The sequence below is a fragment of the Ostrea edulis genome, chromosome 3, assembly GCF_947568905.1.
Source record: "Ostrea edulis chromosome 3, xbOstEdul1.1, whole genome shotgun sequence".
Taxonomy (NCBI): Eukaryota; Metazoa; Mollusca; class Bivalvia; order Ostreida; family Ostreidae; genus Ostrea; species Ostrea edulis.
Window position 1 is genome coordinate 59619485 of NC_079166.1, and position 18772 is coordinate 59638256.

The 18772-nt window shown below is 34.3% G+C and overlaps 2 protein-coding genes across 2 annotated transcripts; both read left to right on the top strand.

The window, feature by feature from the left end:
- Positions 1 to 6369: 6369 nt before the first annotated feature.
- On the top strand, positions 6370 to 8040 carry LOC125673268 (multiple epidermal growth factor-like domains protein 10). The gene is made up of 4 exons (XM_048909779.1): positions 6370 to 6498; positions 6832 to 6972; positions 7465 to 7602; positions 7766 to 8040. The coding sequence occupies exons 1-4, from the start codon at positions 6399 to 6401 to the stop codon at positions 7963 to 7965; spliced, it is 579 nt and encodes a 192-aa protein (XP_048765736.1). The 5' UTR covers positions 6370 to 6398; the 3' UTR covers positions 7966 to 8040.
- Positions 8041 to 8222: 182 nt separating this feature from the next.
- On the top strand, positions 8223 to 16719 carry LOC130053603 (multiple epidermal growth factor-like domains protein 10). The gene is made up of 9 exons (XM_056160959.1): positions 8223 to 8367; positions 8656 to 8793; positions 8910 to 9047; positions 9245 to 9385; positions 9794 to 9928; positions 10551 to 10688; positions 11121 to 11267; positions 14919 to 15039; positions 15545 to 16719. Exons 1-9 carry the CDS (start codon positions 8223 to 8225, stop codon positions 15702 to 15704), a joined length of 1263 nt encoding a protein of 420 aa, XP_056016934.1. The 3' UTR covers positions 15705 to 16719.
- Positions 16720 to 18772: the final 2053 nt, after the last annotated feature.

Genomic DNA, 18772 nt, shown 5'->3' on the forward strand with positions numbered 1-18772 from the left:
AAATAATGCGCGCTGCCCATCCATTCAATGTATGAGAACAATAATGGGTTTGCTGCGCGCATTTATTTAACTGATGACTGCAATACTTCAGCGCGGCATGTGATTTTGAGCTCCGTATAATTGATTTAATAATCTCTTTAATTCAATTGAAAATATCTTAATTATTTACAACGATATTTGTACAAGAAATTAATGAGCACATCAACTCTTATATAGAGAGAAACACTTCAATTAATATAATGAATTCAAGACAGATCTAATTAGATAGTTGTTGTATCTAGAAGAAGTATTGCATGCATCAATTGAATAAATATCAATTCAATTGAAGAGAGCAATAATTAAATTATTACACACAGTAATTGAATTAAAGCTTTTTTTAATTAAATTGTGAAGGGCATCAATTCAATTGTTGATATCAGTAATTCATTTGAAGAGAACAACAATTCAACTATAGCCTAATCAACTCATCAAAGTATTCAATGCTATAAAGAATTCAATCAATGCGCGCAATAATTCAGAATTGTAGATTTTAGTAATTATCTGAACATGTTTCATTGAATTGTTGCAAGCATCAAATGAATTGATGATATCTTCAAATGATTAAACTTATCTTGAATTTAGCTTCTTAGACTGAAAACCTTTTTCAAATCTTTTTAACATTAATTTCTGTTACAGAAGAGTATATTTTAGTTCAACTGACAAAACACTAGACAGCCTCTCTCTCTCTCTCTCTCTCTCTCTCTCTCTCTCTCTCTCTCTCTCTCTCCCCCCCTCTCTCTCTCTCTCTGATATTTATATAAATTCCCCAAAAAGTTGTTTTTTGAGAAGTGGTTGAAACACTTGAGTTCCCTTTTAATTCCTTCAATCAACCGCCAGACTAAATGTAGTGACTTTCATGTAATATATCAAGTTTATACACTCTGTAGTGAGTTTCCGGTGTGTGTTCACATGTGACATGGTGTCGTGGGTATCAGGTGAAAATTCAATTTTGTTAAAGACGGATTTTCTATATTTTAAGTATCAGAGCAATATAAACAATTTAATCAATGCGCGCTAGAAATTAGAATAGTAGATATTATTAATTATTTGAAGAGATCTTCAATTGAATTGTTGCGCGCATCAAATGAATTGACATTTTCAAATGCTTAAAGATGTCTTGAATTATTTGAGTTTACGTTGATTTGGTGATTCATAAACTGAACACCTTGTTTAGATCTGCTTAATATTAATTACCGGTATTATATAATGAGACTCCCCCCGGAAAATTGGCTATATATAGTAAGCCCCCCTCCCCCGGAGGAGTCTGGCAATATAGTTAGACCACCCACACCCACCCCCACCCCACACTTATCAATAGTGAGCCTCCCTCCTTCGTGATTGGTCTGGATTTCCATCGGAAGACTGGCTATGGCATTTAGTGAGTCACCCCCTTTGAGGGGTGGCTATATCCCCTAACCCTAGTAGTGAAACTTCCCTACAATACACATACGTGGTTGGCTGCAATTTCATTAATATCTTTGATATATTGATTAAAGGGATAAATTCTTTTGGCAGTCGTTCAACTACTGAATTGAATGCTCATTGCGCTTATGAAGGATCATTTTTTAATAAGATGCATTTTGCTATATAGCCAAATTTATTTAGGGGTAATACTGATAGTTAACCAGGTTTCCGGTGGATGTGGTAGGGTTGCTTTATAGCCAGAATTTCGGGGGGGGGGGGGGGGTAAATAGCTTGGGGGAAAAGCTATTCTTGTACTCTGTACAAGGACACAATGCATGAGCAGACGAATACATTTACTGTATATGTACATTTTCAATATCCACTCTTCGTCTTTTCATCAGACCTTATTTTTATTTGATATTATTGTGTAACACAGGACATATTATAAAATCCAACTTATACTGTGACATAGAAAATGTTAAAAACGGATATTGAACCAGTATTCGTGATTCGATGAAAGTCTCTATATTGTCGAATGATAAATGAACCTTTTTCAAAATTTATGTCGGGGAAAAAAATAGGAGTTTTTCCTTACTTTTATACCAAACACATAAAAAAAAATAGTTTAATCTCAATTTAAAAGGACTTTCATACAATGATAGACGATTAATAAAATGGTAAATAGAAACGTTTTAAATTTTCAACCTAGGACGTAAATATTCATCTGGATCCTCCATTATCCTAAATTCTCTGAAAGTAATTACTAAATGGCTAGGCATAAAGCAGATTTTCCGGAGGATGAACCTACTGAAGGGGGTATACGCTACAACACCAGTTGTGTCATCCCAGGCCCCACCAGGGCTTAACCATGGACGCACTGAAGGCATAACGCCGGACTATTCAGACCCATTGCCTCTGAGGATTGGTACACGTCCTCCAACCCTTGCATCCACTCCTTGGTAGAACATCAAATACCTTTAATTAATATAACTTATGATCAAATATATAGGTTACAATGTGACACTTCAAACCGAGGCTCTTCTTCGGATATGAAGTCATTGAAATATGAAAATATTCATTGCTAAACACAACCTCATGCACTGGCCGAGAAGCCATATCGTCTGAAATAAAAAAAAAAAAAAAAAAAAACTAGTTCTTTTAAAGGTACCAACTTTCCGGATAATATTTTGTGATAAACTGAAGTAAAACAATGCATAAAAGACTGGGATTTTATTTCAATAAACACATGTAAATTATAGCGAACAGGACTATTCCGTATACCAAAGTAAAGACCCCCCCCCCCTTTACTTTAGTATCCGGAATAGTCCTGTTTGCTGTAAAGGGGGATACTGTAAAATAAAAATTGTTGGGTTTTTGTTTGTTTTTTTGAAAATGGTTGAAATGCTTGAGTTTCCTGTGCTCTCAATCAATCGCCAGACTAAATGTAGTGACTTTCGGGTAATATATCACGTTTAAACACTCTGTAGTGAGTTTCCCGTGTGTGTTCACATGAGTCATGTGACACCGTGTCGTAGGTATCCGGTGTAAATTCAATATTTTTAGAGACGGCTTTTCTATATTTCAAGTATCAGAACAATATACAGATGTCCCACATTACGTAAAAATGAATTTATATTCTGGTTAGCATAACTAGAACATAGTGTAGTGAGTTTCAGGTGTAAAGTCTTGTGTAGTGAGTTTCGGCATTATGCACGTATGTGTGTGTGTGTGTGTGTGTGTGTGTGTGTGTGTGTGTGTGTGTGTGTGTGTGTGTGTGTGTGTGTGTGTCAATACAGGACCGACAATCCATCCTCCAGTATAAAGAAAAACCTCAGAATGACAGGGTTCCATTGGTCACTACGTATCATCCCAACATCAAGAACATCAGCGGTAATCTAAAAAAAATCACCTGCCCATTCTGCATGCCAACAAACGAATGGCTGGTGTTTTTAAGGAACCACGGATGGCATCCTTCAGAAGCCCCAAAAACCTGAAGGACATGATAGTAAGGACCAAACTGGATAACCCTTTACCCAATGGAGGTTTCAAAACATGCTCAGACCTCAGATGTCAATTATGCAAATATAGCTCAGACACTGAGGGTTTTAGCAGTCCTGTCACAGTGCCATATAAATATATATATATATATATATAAATATATATATATATATATATATATATATATATCTTATATATATATATATATATTCATATGGCACTCGGGGCACGTAGTTAGAAAACAAGTAACAAGTTTGAAACTTGAGTGATGCACGGGAAATGTTGGGCAGTAAATCTAAGCAATCTTAACGGTTATATTATTAGTTCCGTGACTTACTCCACTGTTACCCCTACCACGAGCTATTTCCGCAGCTAGTTACAGGTGGAAATATTTTTTTTCGATACATTCATAGTTTAAACATAAAATTGTTGACCATATGCTTATGAACTTAAAGATTATTCGAACTTATTAGAGAACTTAAACAGTCATTCAATAGTTATTGGAGTCGCCTATACGTCATTAAATAACCAATATATTCTACAGGAAACCAATCAGTAAAGAAATAAAATCATACTTGATGCACAACATGTTATTAAAGATTAATTTCTTCTTGTTTTTAATTTTAGACAGAACTCATACAGCGCCAATGCATATATTTCAGAAATGCGACAAAGAGGAAGAATGGCAGGGTTTTCGTTGTATGTATCAAACACATCTAACATTGAGAACGGCTATCTGTGTTACAAGGACGGACCAGATTTGCCTCCCTTGGACTTTAGCACTACCTGTGTCAGTCACGGCCGTTATGTTATATTTTACAACGAAAGACTGCCAGGAGTACATTATCCCGCTGGTTACGAAATGAAGTCTCTTACAGAACTATGTGAAGTGATCGTTCTGGGTAATGTTTGCACTATCATACATCAATGTAGTTCCTATATATCTCATGTATTTGTGAAATAATTGAATCCGTTATACTAAAAAAAAAAGGAATCCAATGTGGTCGTGCTTAGTATGAGTGGTTTTCACTTTTCCAAAGTCGAATCATAGAAGTACACTGTACTTGCCAGGAATATATAAAGAAAAACATTGCTAATGTTTTGTGTTCGTCTTTTTAAATCGTATATTGTTTATATAAGGGCTACGGTTAACAATATCAATTTGCGATCCTAACATTCGAACGTCCTTCAATGCAATTTGAATATTTTCTTTGTTGAGTCAAAAACAAAGAATCATAAGCATAATCATATCCCAACTACAAATTTCTATTTTGGAGCATGGCGTCACAAAATCAGTCATTATTTAAACTATACACGAAAACAGTATAAATTATTGATTCCTAGAACTGCGTAAAAGCCTAGATATCATGGACACCGTCTTTGAAATAATAAATGTTTACCACATTTTAATTTCATTATTCCCCACCTTCACATACCAAAGGCGTACATTGGTACAATATGTTTTCATCTTTATGTTTCTGACGTTATATTGTCACCTGATCCCACCAATGTTGTGTCTAGCGGACTTTGTTTGCCCAACTCTTCATTTTGAATTATTTGCAGGAATTATGAAATTGATCACGGACTGTTATATTGTTCTTTTCAGCTTTGACTAAGTTATAGTGTCCATCTTCATATGATGTTATAGGTTTTGCCAAAAAAGTTATATATCTCTTGAAGGAATTTTATTCACCGGGTAAAATAAGAAATTTAGTATAATATTTGATACCAAAAACTGTTATTTTTTTTCAATGACAACCACTTATATATATATATATATATATATATATATATATATATATACTTGCAGCAAAAAGAAACTGCATTATTTAATATATGAAAAACTAATAAAAAATAACAATGAACAAATTTTATTTTTTGTAATACTGTTAACAAATGTATTTGTTACAACATTTCATAATCCATTAATGTTAACGTCGGATAACGTCATATATATATATATATATGTAGATAGATAGATAATAGTTACTTTTCCCAAATGATCGGTAAAAGTATAGGTAAAAAATAAAAATGAAACACGAAGACGTTTAGTAAAGCTTTAGCGCTTTCATTTCAAATCTTCAGAAGCTTTACATTTAGTATAAATAAACATTTAGTATAAATATATATATATATATCTTTTAAAATACTGTCAAAGGCAATAACGCTGACGTTACATTTGGTATTCCCTCTATTGTATGTCAATCATATAATGATTTCGCTGATATCCACAGTTTATTTATCGATATCTATAAAAGTAACAGTTACGGAAAACGTCAACATTACCAGTTTGTCATTTTCACAAACATTTTTATATTTGTATTATGCTGTTTAATAAAAATTCAATTTTTTCTAATGAAATGTGAAAATTACGAACGGTGATCAGTCTCATAACTCCTATAAGCAATACAAAATACAGAGTTGGGCAAACACGGACATCTGGCTATACCAGAGGTATGATCAGGTATTACAAAGGGGAAACATCCCCTGTCGACTGGTCGCACCCACAGTGAGCCCTATTTTTGGATCAGGTCAACGGATTTATCCGTAGTCAAATTCAGTGTGCCAAAAAACGGCCTAACAATCGGCATAAAACATGTCAGACAGCATTTGACCCAATGAAAGATTGTATTTGCAAACTAAATTTTTATAACGACCATAAAATTTGCGAAATGCTGACTTTCAATGAATATGAAGCTATCTTAACTTTTTCTGTCTTATCGAGGCGTCATCATCTTTAGGCGAATTACCACAAACTTATAGCAATGCATTGATATAATTATGAGTAATTGTATGCATAATATAAAGAAAAAAGTTAATTTATATTATAGATTGTTATTTTAACAATTTAAAATTTTTGATAAAATCAAACTATTTATATGGTTGGTGAGTTCGGTCTTTTATATTATGTTTTACAAGGTTGTCTGAGGCCCGGACGCTATGGACAGGAATGTGACATGATGTGTCCATCTAACTGTCAGGAAAAAATATGTCATATTGTTGATGGAACCTGTCTTGGTTGTACTGTTGGTTGGACAAGGAACTTCTGTAAGAAAAGTATGGTTTGATTTTTTATTTGTGGTCTTTCTCTCTCTCTCTCTCTCTACCCCCCCCCCCCCCCTCTCTCTCTCTGTAATATGTAAGGATATAGAGTTCAGACAACGAATATACAATTTTATTCGTCAACAGCCATTTGTTTGTCGGGGAGATTACAGGGACGGAATATCTCGTAACCACATAAGTGGCAATTGTGAAAATGGATGTGGAGACGGATGACAAGGAGAATATTGTTATCATGGCATGCACTTTCTTACATGTGTTTCTATATCGAAGTCCATGACATTAAATAGTTGATATATTTTTGAATAGTTCATTGTTTCTCGACAACAGCTTGCCCCAATGGGTACTACGGCATGGAATGTGGATCTGAGTGTCTTGGACACTGCAGGGACGGAGTATCGTGTAATCACATAAGTGGTAATTGTGACAATGGGTGTGGAGACGGATGGGAAGAAGTACAGTGTGATAAAGGTACTGGTTTTCTAATATATTTATATCTATATTACAGTACATGGTATTAAACGGTGTACTATTTAGAGTCCAATATTCATATCAAGCCTTAGATTGTATGCTTGTTGCTCTATTGAATTGATAAATATTTACATAGCAGCTATATATATACATGTATAATATTGATATATAGATCATACTTTATTCAAAGTCTCCTCCTTATCTAATGGAATTCCAAACATAATCTTAACTTTGTATCCTATAAAGGATGTGTCCGGGGGTCCGTGTTTGCACAACTATCTATTTTGTATTGCTTATAGGAGTTGTGAGATTGATCACTGTTCGTTATATTCACCTTGCATATATATAAGATTGGCCGTTGGTTTTTTTTTTTCATCATACACTGATTGAAAAAAATAACCTACAGTTGGATGATAACAAAACCACGGAATTTAAATTATATTGATCTTACCTTGTTGTTTTATTGTGCAACATTTTTTTCTATTTAATTAGCGTGTGAAGACGGAAGATATGGCCTTAATTGTATCTCCACATGCAGTGGCAACTGTCTGAATAACGTACCCTGTGATAAAACAAATGGAAAGTGTCAGAGCTGTAAACCTGGGTATACAGGAAGCCTTTGTAACAATAGTAAGTGTTCAATGGTATCAAAACAAGTATTATACGTACACTTTTCGAACGAACACATCTTGCAAACAAAAACTACCAAATGTCTTCAACCAGTGATATTTCACACGCTTCCCTAAATATATATATATATATATTTCTGACAGTAATGAAGCTTTATTTTCAGCCTGTCCTGAAAGATTTTACGGACAAAATTGTTCTACGGCTTGTAATTATAAATGTCTGAATGAAGAGTGCTATCACGAAACTGGATTTTGTAACAAGGGCTGTAAGGACGGATACCAGGGATCATTCTGTAATGAAAGTATGTTAAACGTGCACCGTATTCTGCTTGTAAATTTATATCACGGAACATCAAATGTGTAAATAAATATTTTGGAACAAGTTTTGTATCTCATTCAACTACCTGGATCTGTAGATATTGTATTTACTGTTTTTACTTTTTTGAGGAGTTCTTATATCAAACATCAACTAGAAAGAAACTATATTTCCGGTGTATATTGAAAATAATTTCAAGGAGTGGTCTGTATTCTAGTAACATTTTAAACAAAATTACATGAAAGAAAATAGTATTGAAATTTGTAAGGATAATCCTTATATGATCTTAGATTCTAATTTATATTATGAAAGGATGTCATCAAAGATTCTTTGGTGGCAATTGTTCTGCGAAATGTAGTATTAACTGCATAAACAATTCCTGTCACCATGTCGAGGGTCATTGCAGTGGTGGGTGTAATGCAGGATGGATAGGTTCAAACTGCAGTCAAGGTATGTTATGTAATTGTAATTACGAGAAACGAATCAATCATTATTGGAACAAATAGCTCATTTAAAAAATACATCTTTAATGTAAGTTTAGAAATGTTTTATCGGTTGAAGGCAATTAACTATTACCAGCCTGTGTTTCTTTAGTGTGTTCTAATAAAAGGTTGAGCAATTTTGGTTCCGGTGTGTGACCAGACTGAGGATAATATTTTTATTCAATGCCTCTAATTTAGCAGAAAAGAAAAGATTGCTATGTTGCTATGAATTCAACACAAGTTCATTATGTTTTAGTTTGTCCTGATGGACATCACGGCGTGAATTGTTCAGACACCTGCAGTTCATATTGTCTAGCAGATACATGTGATCATGTAACTGGAGTTTGTGTCTTTGGGTGTGATGATGGATACAAAGGGCAACTGTGTAGAGAACGTAAATAAAATGAAACATAAAAGAAAAATGTTTCATTAATATATTGAATATCATACTGATTTTATTCAGTCTTAAAACTTCAGTCATTACACTTACATACCTTCACTTCCTCTAAGGTTGTGATTATAGCTGGTATGGCAAGAACTGCTCTATGGAATGTTATACAAACTGTATCAACAAATCCTGTCATTATATCACGGGTAACTGCCTAGGCGGATGTAAACCCGGTTGGATAGGATTAAATTGTAGTCAAGGTAATCCAAAATATCTCTTTAAGACACACTTATTTAAAACATACAGAGGATATTTTTTATCAAAAATTGTAAGAAATGGAAATACCTGTCTTTCATCATTATTAGTCGAAACATGATAACTCAATACTTTCATTATTAGAAGATACCAGATTTACCTTAATTCTTGTACTGTGTATACAAAATGTGTGTTTTTATAGCTTGTGAGAAAGGATTGTATGGTCCTAACTGTTCAGAAACCTGCAGTGAATTTTGCAAAATTCATATAGATTGCAACCACATTGACGGAAAATGTAGTACTGGATGCAGAAGCGGATACACTGGGTCGAAATGCGATAGAAGTAAGTTAGAAATATCTCTCAGAACGAATAAATGCGGATTGTTTTCAAAGTAACAAATTGAGAAAGTGAATCAATTCAAACTGATGTGGAAAAAAACCCAAACTCAGATTTGAAATTTATTTTAAAGTTTGCGACGATCAATGGTATGGAGAAAATTGTTCAATGCAATGTAGTAAAATTGTGCAAACCAGTCATGTGATCACGTATGTGGTGAATGTACTTTTGGTTGTAAAACTGGCTGGATGGGAACGAACTGCTCAATTGCTACATTTTTAAAATCTTTTTAAGTACAGCACAAACAAAATTTATCATGTAAATTGTAGTGCAATAAATTATCAATACAATTTTTGAAACTTTAAAAAAGATGTAGACATTCCATATCTGTTACATGTATTATGTTTAAATTAGAATGTGTAGATGGATTGTATGGTCAACACTGCTCTTACGCATGTTCCTCCTGTCTAAACGATAAATGTGATCCTGTTGACGGAGTCTGCGTCATGGGATGTGACGATGGATACACAGGTCAACGTTGTGATAAATGTATGTCATCACTCATGTAATTTTACCAAATTCAGCTAACCCTGCACTTTATCGTAAGCAAACTTACGTTTATTTAACATCGTGAGCAAAGTTTGATCACACGTCAACCTTTTGCAAATTCTGTATTCGTTGTTAAGGATCTCCATTGCAAATAAAACCTGCCAAAATTAGGTCGAACGTTATACCTCCTGTCTCATATCAACTGTTGGACCGTTCTTCATCTCTGATATACGGATTTAGACTTTGGATTGCACCATATACCTGATCAAAATAGTAAGATCAACGCTGGTGTGACCAGTCAATAGGGGATATTTATTCGTCCTACGTACCTGATCTCATCTTTGGTGTTTCCAGGGGGTCCAAGTTCCTTACTGTCCATTGTATATTCTTTATACGACACATGATATTAATCGCTGTTATTTTTACCTTTCATATATACAAAGCTACCCATTGCCTACCAGTCGTGCGTTGTCCACTTTTGTGGAGTGTTGGACTATTATTGTGCCATAGATGTTTCATCCTGAATATTATCATCGGGGATTTTCGGGGATAAAAATGATCATTTGTAGAATTACCTTTTACCTTTTATCTAGACTGATGTTATGATCATTACTTCTTCAAGCCTGTGACGCTGGTGTGTTTGGGAAAAACTGCTCTGACAAATGCAATGCGAACTGCAAAGACCAGTCATGCGACCACAGATACGGTAACTGTACAAAGGGGTGTGGTGCTGGATGGATGGGATTTAACTGTTCCACGGGTAAACTTAAATTGATCATAAAAAGAAATATCTATTCCTTATTGATTTAATTACACATGTTAGATTTTGTTGGATGTATAATTCTTTAGATACCTCATACGTACATTTAGAATTGATGCTTACTCCTCCTAGGCACCTGATCCCACCCCTGGTGTGTCCAGGGGTCCTTGTTTGCCCAACTTTCTATGATGTATTGCTTATAGGAGTTATGAGATTGATCACTGTTCGTTACCTTCACCTTCATCTTTCATCTAAAGTCTTATTGAAAATATAAGTACAAGAACTTCCATAAAAAATGAGAATAATAGGTTTGCTGCGAAAACGTATCAGCGATTAACTAAAAAATGTAAACATTTTGTTTTCAGATATGCATTTCCACTTAATGATGTTACATATGTTGTTGTATTTATTTGTACTGAATTTTTCATAAAGAATGTACATTCGGATGGCATGGAGAGGATTGCCTAAAAGCATGTAGTGGCAACTGTGCTAACAAAACAACGTGTAACAGGTTTAACGGAACTTGTTCAGGGGGATGTGAAACGTCATTCACTGGAGAGAAATGTGACAGAAATATCGGTATTTTGTTAATTTATTTTGATCATTTCAACTTTTCTCATTACTTCTAGAAATGGTTATTATGAAAACATAAAGTGTTCAAAGTGGAAATGAAGCATATTTTTAGCTTCATCCATGCACATTTTATTGAAAATAGATGTCAACTTTACGACAACCGAGATGACTTCAGCTTCTCTATCGTCAACTCACCATAATTCTGTAGCATTATTCCATTATCACCAAACGATGGTTTTTATGGATCTCAACGGGTTCAAAATTCTAGATCATGTTCTGTGTATATTAATTTTTATACCAGCAAGCTACCTACAAATAAAATAATGTTACGGTGGTTGCATCAATCTTGTTTAAAGTCAGTATTTTGCAAATTATGTGGTTGTTATAATGATCTAATTTGCATATACAAATGTACAAGTGTCATATGGTCGATGGTTGTCTGACGTGTTTCATACCAACTGATAGACCGTTATTAAGTCAGTGATTTTGACTATGAATGTTCTTGTTTCCCTGCTTAGGATATGTAGTCCATGGCGGTGTGGTCATTCAACAAGGGTTGCTTACTCCTGTTAAGCACATGATCTCACCTTTAGTTCGTTCGGGGTTCCGTGTTTGCCCTTCTCTTAACTTTGTATGAGTTTGGTCAGTGTTCCTTTTCTACAGTTACTCATAGATAAATTTATGATTGAAAAGAAGATACAATTTTACGTAGATATGCTTCATTCTCTAGAATATGATAGCTTTTCAATCTGAATACTTCTGTGAACAGAATTTTGATATCCTGTTGCAGGCTCAAATCCCAATTACATTATGATAAAACGGAGAACTAAAATTTCAACTAAATGATAAATGAGATGGCTTCCCATATTCAATTAGCAATATTCCCTTATCATCTACATATGGTGTTTGTGTCTCAACTGATTCGATGCGCAATGGTTTGTTATGCATATGATCAGTTTTTAGATAGAGTCAGGCTACTGACAAAACAGTTGATGTAGGGGTTTCAACAGTATCGTGTTAAGTCAACATTTCGGAAAATCCATGGTCGTTATAATGATTTAGTTGGCCAATACAATCTGTCATTGGGTCGATTGCTGTCTGACGTGGTTCATATCATTTGTTGGACTCTTCATTACACATTAATTTTAATTACGGATTACTCCATTATTAGCTCACCTGAGCTGAAAGCTCAAGTGAGCTTTTCTGATCACCTGTATTCCGGCGTCCGTCCGTCCGTCTGTCCGTCCGTCTGTCCTTCTGTAAACTTTTCACATTTTCAACTTCTTCTTAATAACCACTAGGCCAATTTCAACCAAAGTTGGCACAAAACATCCTTAGGTAAAGGAAATTCTAAATTGTTAGAATGAAGGGCAAGGCCACCTTCCAAGGGGAGATAATCAAGAAAAGGTAAAAATAGGGTAGGGTCATTAAAAAATCTTCTCAAGAACCACTGGGCCAGAAAAGATGAAATTTATAGATAAACTTTATTAGGTAGTGCAGATTCTAAATTGTTAAAATCATGGCCCCCGGGGGTCGGATGGGGCCACAATAGGGGGTCAAAGTTTTACATACAAATATATAGGGAAAATTTTAAAAATCTTCTTCTCAAAAACCACTGAGCCAGAAAAGCTGAGATTTATATGAAAGCTTCCTTATATAATGCAGATTCTAAATTGTTAAAATCATGGCCCCCGGGGGTCGGATGGGGCCACAATAGAGGATCAAAGTTTTACATACAAATATATAGGGAAAATCTTTAAAAATCTTCTCAAGAACCACAGAGCCAGAAAAGCTGAGATTTATATGAAAGCTTCCTTATATAATGCAGATTCAAGTTCGTTAAAATCATGGACCCCGGGGATTGAATGGGGCCTCAAGGGGGGCATCAAAGTTTTACATACAAATTTATAGGACAATCTTTTAAAATCTTCTTCTCAAGAACCACTGAGCCAGAAAAGCTGAGATTTATATGAAAGCTTCCTGATATAGTGCAGATTATAAATTGCTAAGATCATGGCCCCCGGGGGTCGGATGGGACCACAATAGGGGGTCAAAGTTTTACATACAGATATATAGGAAAAATCTTTAAAAATCTTCTTTTCAGAACCACTAAGCCAGAAAAGCTGAGATTTATATGAAAGCTTTCTGATATAGTTCAGATTCAGGTTTGTTGAAATCATGCCCCCTGGAGTAGGATGGGGCCACAATAGGAGATCAAAGTTTTACATACAAATATATAGGGAAAATCTTTAAAAATCTTCTTCTCAAGAACCATTGGGCCAAAGAAGTTCATATTTACATGAAAACTTTCTGACATAGTGTAGATTCAAGTTTGCAAAAACCATGGCCTCCAGGGGTAGGTTTGGGGCCATAATAGGGACTACGGTTTTACATGCAAATAGATAAGGAAAATCTTCTGATATGGACCAAGGTGACTCAGGTGAGCGATGTGGCCCATGGGCCTCTTGTTTAATCAAGGTATATGACTCACGGTTGATGTTACCGGTTGACAGGGGATGCTTACTCCTCTAAGGCACCTTATTCTACCTCTGGTATGTCCGCAGGTCCGTGTATACCCAACTCCTAATTCTGTATTTCTTACAGGTTGTGAGACTGATCATGTTTATATTCACATTTTCAGTTTTACCTTTTGAGACCCAATGTTGAACTGGAATGAATTTTAGTCCAGGGTTCGACAAATATTATGATTTTGAAAAATAATATTTCATTTGAATTATTTTCCTCGTTAGTAATGTTTCATATATAACAACCCGTACCAATGGTGAGATGTAGATACTTTGTCGTTGAATGAATTTGAATTTCATGGATATCAAAGTCTCTAACTATCATAAATCAATGAATGCTGCGAACTTTACACAGATTAAAGATATCAAACATGTACGGTTATTTATTGAATAGGCTGAATTAAGAAAGTATTCTTGTCTAATCTATTGTTATCTATTATCTTCAGATAAATGACAGTGTTAAAGCGGTTTGTACTTTCGTGGTTTTACAAACAAATAATATTCAACTCTAACGTTTTCTACATATACATAACTCAGGAATTATATTCATTCATGGTAACCCTTACATGTACATTTCAACTATTTCCAAAGACGAATCATCATAACGCGTTGATGAATTCGGCAGATAAATCTAAATTTTGAAATATTACCATCGCGTACAACAACATAGCTGTGCTTATTCCAACAGTACATGCAGTCCCTGTTTGTTACACATATGAAGGAATTTAAACATAAGTAAACTGATTAAGTTATAAATATTGTACATAGATTTAAGTGTATAAACTATATCTAAATTTGTCGTCCTAAGACATATTATTTGAATATAATTGAAATGTTTAGTTGCACACACTTTTACTTTTAGATATAAAAAATAACCGTCATTACATTGTATCAATTGGAACAAACTATGAGCTATGATCGCAATTTAAACTGCGCCTCTGTTGATAGCGTTTCTAGATAATGTCAAAGGTCCCTAAAGGTTTGGTTAAACTGCGATTTTATAGCTAATATTCTGTATGTTAATACTGTAAATAGTAAGATTTCAAGTGCATTTTTCTTTTTAAAGATACAATTGAAATTAGAATAGAAATGCCTCAAAATCAGATTATTGTTCCATTATATCTGTTTGTAGCTATTTTAATGCCAGCTCCCTCTGATTCCTCAGCGAGTGATGTCCCATACGGTTATATAACTGGACTTGTCGTATCTATAATCTTCAACGTTTTTCAATGTGGTGTATTAATAGCTGCAAGGTAACAATACAATCATTTTAAAATTTGCTGTTTCGTAAAATAAAGGTAATGATACTCAAATACTTAAAAACACCTATTGCATAATAAAAAATGCATTATGAATAAATGCAATGTTCTATCCATATACCACATCGAAATGATTAATGATGATGTGTGGAGTCCATATAGAGTGGAATTAAAAATACATATACAATGTGGAAAACAAACATAGATAGATTATAGTTTACATGTTCAAATCGAATATATTCTATGCATGTTTAATTGTAGTTTGAATACTATAAGATCACGAAGTCAGGAGAAAATAGATATATTATAGTTTACATGTTCCCAGCTTATATATTCTGTACATTTCTAATTATGGTTTTAATGTGGTAAAGTTTTATTGTCTAGAAAATGAATCAATTCATCAACAAACGTGAAAATAAGGGAAGAACACTACAAGCACGACTTTTTAAATGCAAAAACAATTAATAAATTTTGTAGTGTTTTTATAAATATTTTGAAGGAGGCATTACATGAAGAGAGGCGAAAATTCTTCCCCACATTATATGAGTCATGGCAATCAGACAACAGCAACAACTGATGATACCCATACATACCAAGAACTCAATACATCAGCAAACATTAACTCGTACCAAAATCTTTCATTCGGAAGTGATCTATGAATTCCGCATGGACATGATGTGGTGGAAGTCGGATAGACATAAGGAATATATGCTTCACTGGAATGACAGTGGCTATTTATAGTTGGGGCAGTGTATTTTTGGTGATGTCTGGATGGGTATAGGTCCATGTTTAAAGAGATCGACGTTAATGAGAAGAAAGTGTTTACGTTATTTAGTTAATGTGATAATTGTGAATCTAATTAAAATCAGACTTCTTATATCCACGCCGTATACTCTGCGTAAGATCTGACATAACCCGATTAGGGGTCATGTTCAGATGCATTTTATATCAGCCAATCAGCGCGTCGGCTTTGAAACTGTCGGTGTTTAGAATTCAAGGAAAACGGCTGCGATTGTTTGGTTTGACAGAAAACATATCACAGTTAAATGTGACGTCACAATGCATCGTTTACGTCGACTGGCCTTATATTCCTCGCGTGTTTTAAGTAAACTATTTTGAAAACTATTCAAATCGTGCCCATCCCTATTCATACATAAATCGCAATTCACAATTAATTTGATTTGTGTGTACTTTATCTGGTACGTTTTGTTGTTTGTATGGACAGAATAGATTAGACATTACTGCGAAAGTTTAAAATTCCTTATGTGAGAATATACAATTTTATAATGTGCAATAAACTTCGTGGGAAACTGATTACCACAACTTGTTTACGAATTGCCGGAAACCGCCTGAATAACCATCATTGTCTGTATGGCGCAATCTGACTGGTTGATAATTCTCATGAATATTCTAAACAAAAGGTCAACGGGGTTATGTCAGATCCTATTATAGTGATTGTGAGCGTATCATAGAATCTGATTTTAATTAGATTGTAATAAATGTCATTCTACACAGTGTGTAAGACTAGATCAGTACACGTGCGTGTAATATCGGAAGCAAATATTGATTCCCTGAGTTTTTCACACGTCAGCAAGATTTTATGTACACATTTAAATTGCAATTGAATTGATTTTATAAACTACCTAAACATCCTTTTTAAAAAAATACGTATGGCACTTTTTAAGTTATGTCACCTGTTACACGAATGCATTGACCATATGCGTGATATACCATGAAGCGTGAAGATAACGAACAGTGATCAATCTCATAACTCCTACAAGCAATACAAAATAGATAGTTGGGCAAACACCGACCCCTGGACACACCAGAGGTAGGATCGGGTACCTAGGAGGAGTAAGCATCCCCTGTTGACAGGTCACACCAGCCGTGAGCCCTATATCCTGATCAGGTAAACGGAGTTATCCTCAGTCAAAATAAGTGTGCTAAGAACGGCTTAAAAATCGGTATGAAACACGTCAGACAGCATTTAACCCAATGCTAGCTTGTATTGACGAACTAGATGCTTATAACGACCATAGAATTTGCGAAATGCTGACTTCAATTGAAACTGTTGAAACCCCTTTACTATCAACTTGTTTGTCAGTAGAAAAACCTCGATTTAAAAACTGACTATATACGCAAAACAAACTCTTGCATATCGAATCAGTTGAGATATATAAACACCATATGCAGGTGATAATGGAATATTGCTAAATAAATATGGGAAGTTGACGATGGAGAAGCTGAAATCACCCCGTTTGTCATACAGTTGAGTTGTCAGTTTGCCGTTAATGTCTACTTTCAATAGAATAGCTAAGTATGAAGCAGAAGTGGACGACTCTGTAGTGTGCTTTATTTCGAGCTCACAGAGATATATCAAATCGACATATGGATGGAAGTTATTATTGTTAATACACAAAACGTCATCGATATATCTAAATAATTTAATTCTTATTGTATCCATGTCTCTGATTGGTCAATTTCCAATTGAGGAACGCAAGTTATTTTTGTATAACCTGGTTAGGTATGGGGACACACCCCCTTGACAACCAGATGTCGGAACTATTTTTTTTTTCTCTCTCTCTAAATTTACATCACAGCACTGTTTTAAGCGTTCTATGGAATAGAAAGTTGTTTTTTTTATAATTTTTTTATTTACAAAATTTTCACTTCATACATACACTGTTGCATACATGTGGGAGATAGGTTAGATGGATATTTTCACATCATATTAAATTCATTTTAAAATACGAACTCAATAATATTAACTCTAATACTGTCTATATTTCATATTTACCTTATTCTTTTATGTAAGTATATGCATGATGTAAAAATCTTTTTCAGGAGAGAGAGAGAGAGAGAGAGAGAGAGAGAGAGAGAGAGAGAGAGAGAGAGATAAAGAGAGAGAGAGGTACAAAAGGTATTATTTTCTTGGTAACAAATTTCGATAAGTATAATAGATCTAGATATAATATATCTATTGATCAAACACAAAAAAGAAGCACAAACCTATTTGATGAAAAAGTACAAATAGACCTAATTACTAACATAGATTTTCACATATTCTCTGCCAGTGAGTTTCATATTCACCATATTTACAGTTTCGTAGCAGCAAGTACTTCTCAACCACAATTCTGTCCGTAACTATTTTTCTAATCGCAGATATATGTACTTGCGGACTCCTTTGATATTTACAAGAAAAAATATATTGTTTTACTATAAGCAAAATCAAGTTTTGAACTTTATACATATGTCTATTACAGTATTTACCAAATAGTACAGTGAGCTTGTCAAAATTTACAGGGATATGAAACTGTTCTAAAATCCATTGTTCACCATCACACCATAGCTCCTTTATTTGTATGCAATCAAAAAAGAGGTGTTCTAATGTTTCGATATGAACACCACAAAAGCTGCACATTGGAGAGTCTTTAATTTTCAATTGGAATAAATACTTGTTAGTAGGGAGTATTCTATGGAGTAGAAAGTTAACGTGCACAATAAGATACTTCGGTTTGATACACGTTTCGTTTTCTCGTTGTCAATATTAGCATCTAGGCCTACTTGTACGCAAATCACTTTTGTAAAACATCTTTCTCTGTATGTACGGTAGAATAATACTATTAATAGATTAAAACAAAGATATTATACATTCGAATTAATGATTTGCCAAGTAAGCATTACCCTGTTCATTTTGAAATACATTTCTCACTGGGAAAAAGGAGGG

What these genes read in the sequence shown, in the direction of transcription:
- LOC125673268 (XM_048909779.1), top strand. Translation starts at nt 6,399, where the DNA reads ATGATGTGTCCATCTAACTGTCAGGAAAAAATATGTCATATTGTTGAT. An exon ending in AAGGAACTTCTGTAAGAAAA is followed by an intron (nt 6,499 to 6,831) that starts GTATGGTTTGAT and finishes TCTCGACAACAG; the next exon opens with CTTGCCCCAATGGGTACTAC. An exon ending in AGGAAGCCTTTGTAACAATA is followed by an intron (nt 7,603 to 7,765) that starts GTAAGTGTTCAA and finishes CTTTATTTTCAG; the next exon opens with CCTGTCCTGAAAGATTTTAC.
- LOC130053603 (XM_056160959.1), top strand. Translation starts at nt 8,223, where the DNA reads ATGAAAGGATGTCATCAAAGATTCTTTGGTGGCAATTGTTCTGCGAAA. An exon ending in AGGGCAACTGTGTAGAGAAC is followed by an intron (nt 8,794 to 8,909) that starts GTAAATAAAATG and finishes ACTTCCTCTAAG; the next exon opens with GTTGTGATTATAGCTGGTAT. An exon ending in GAAATGTGACAGAAATATCG is followed by an intron (nt 11,268 to 14,918) that starts GTATTTTGTTAA and finishes ATCTGTTTGTAG; the next exon opens with CTATTTTAATGCCAGCTCCC.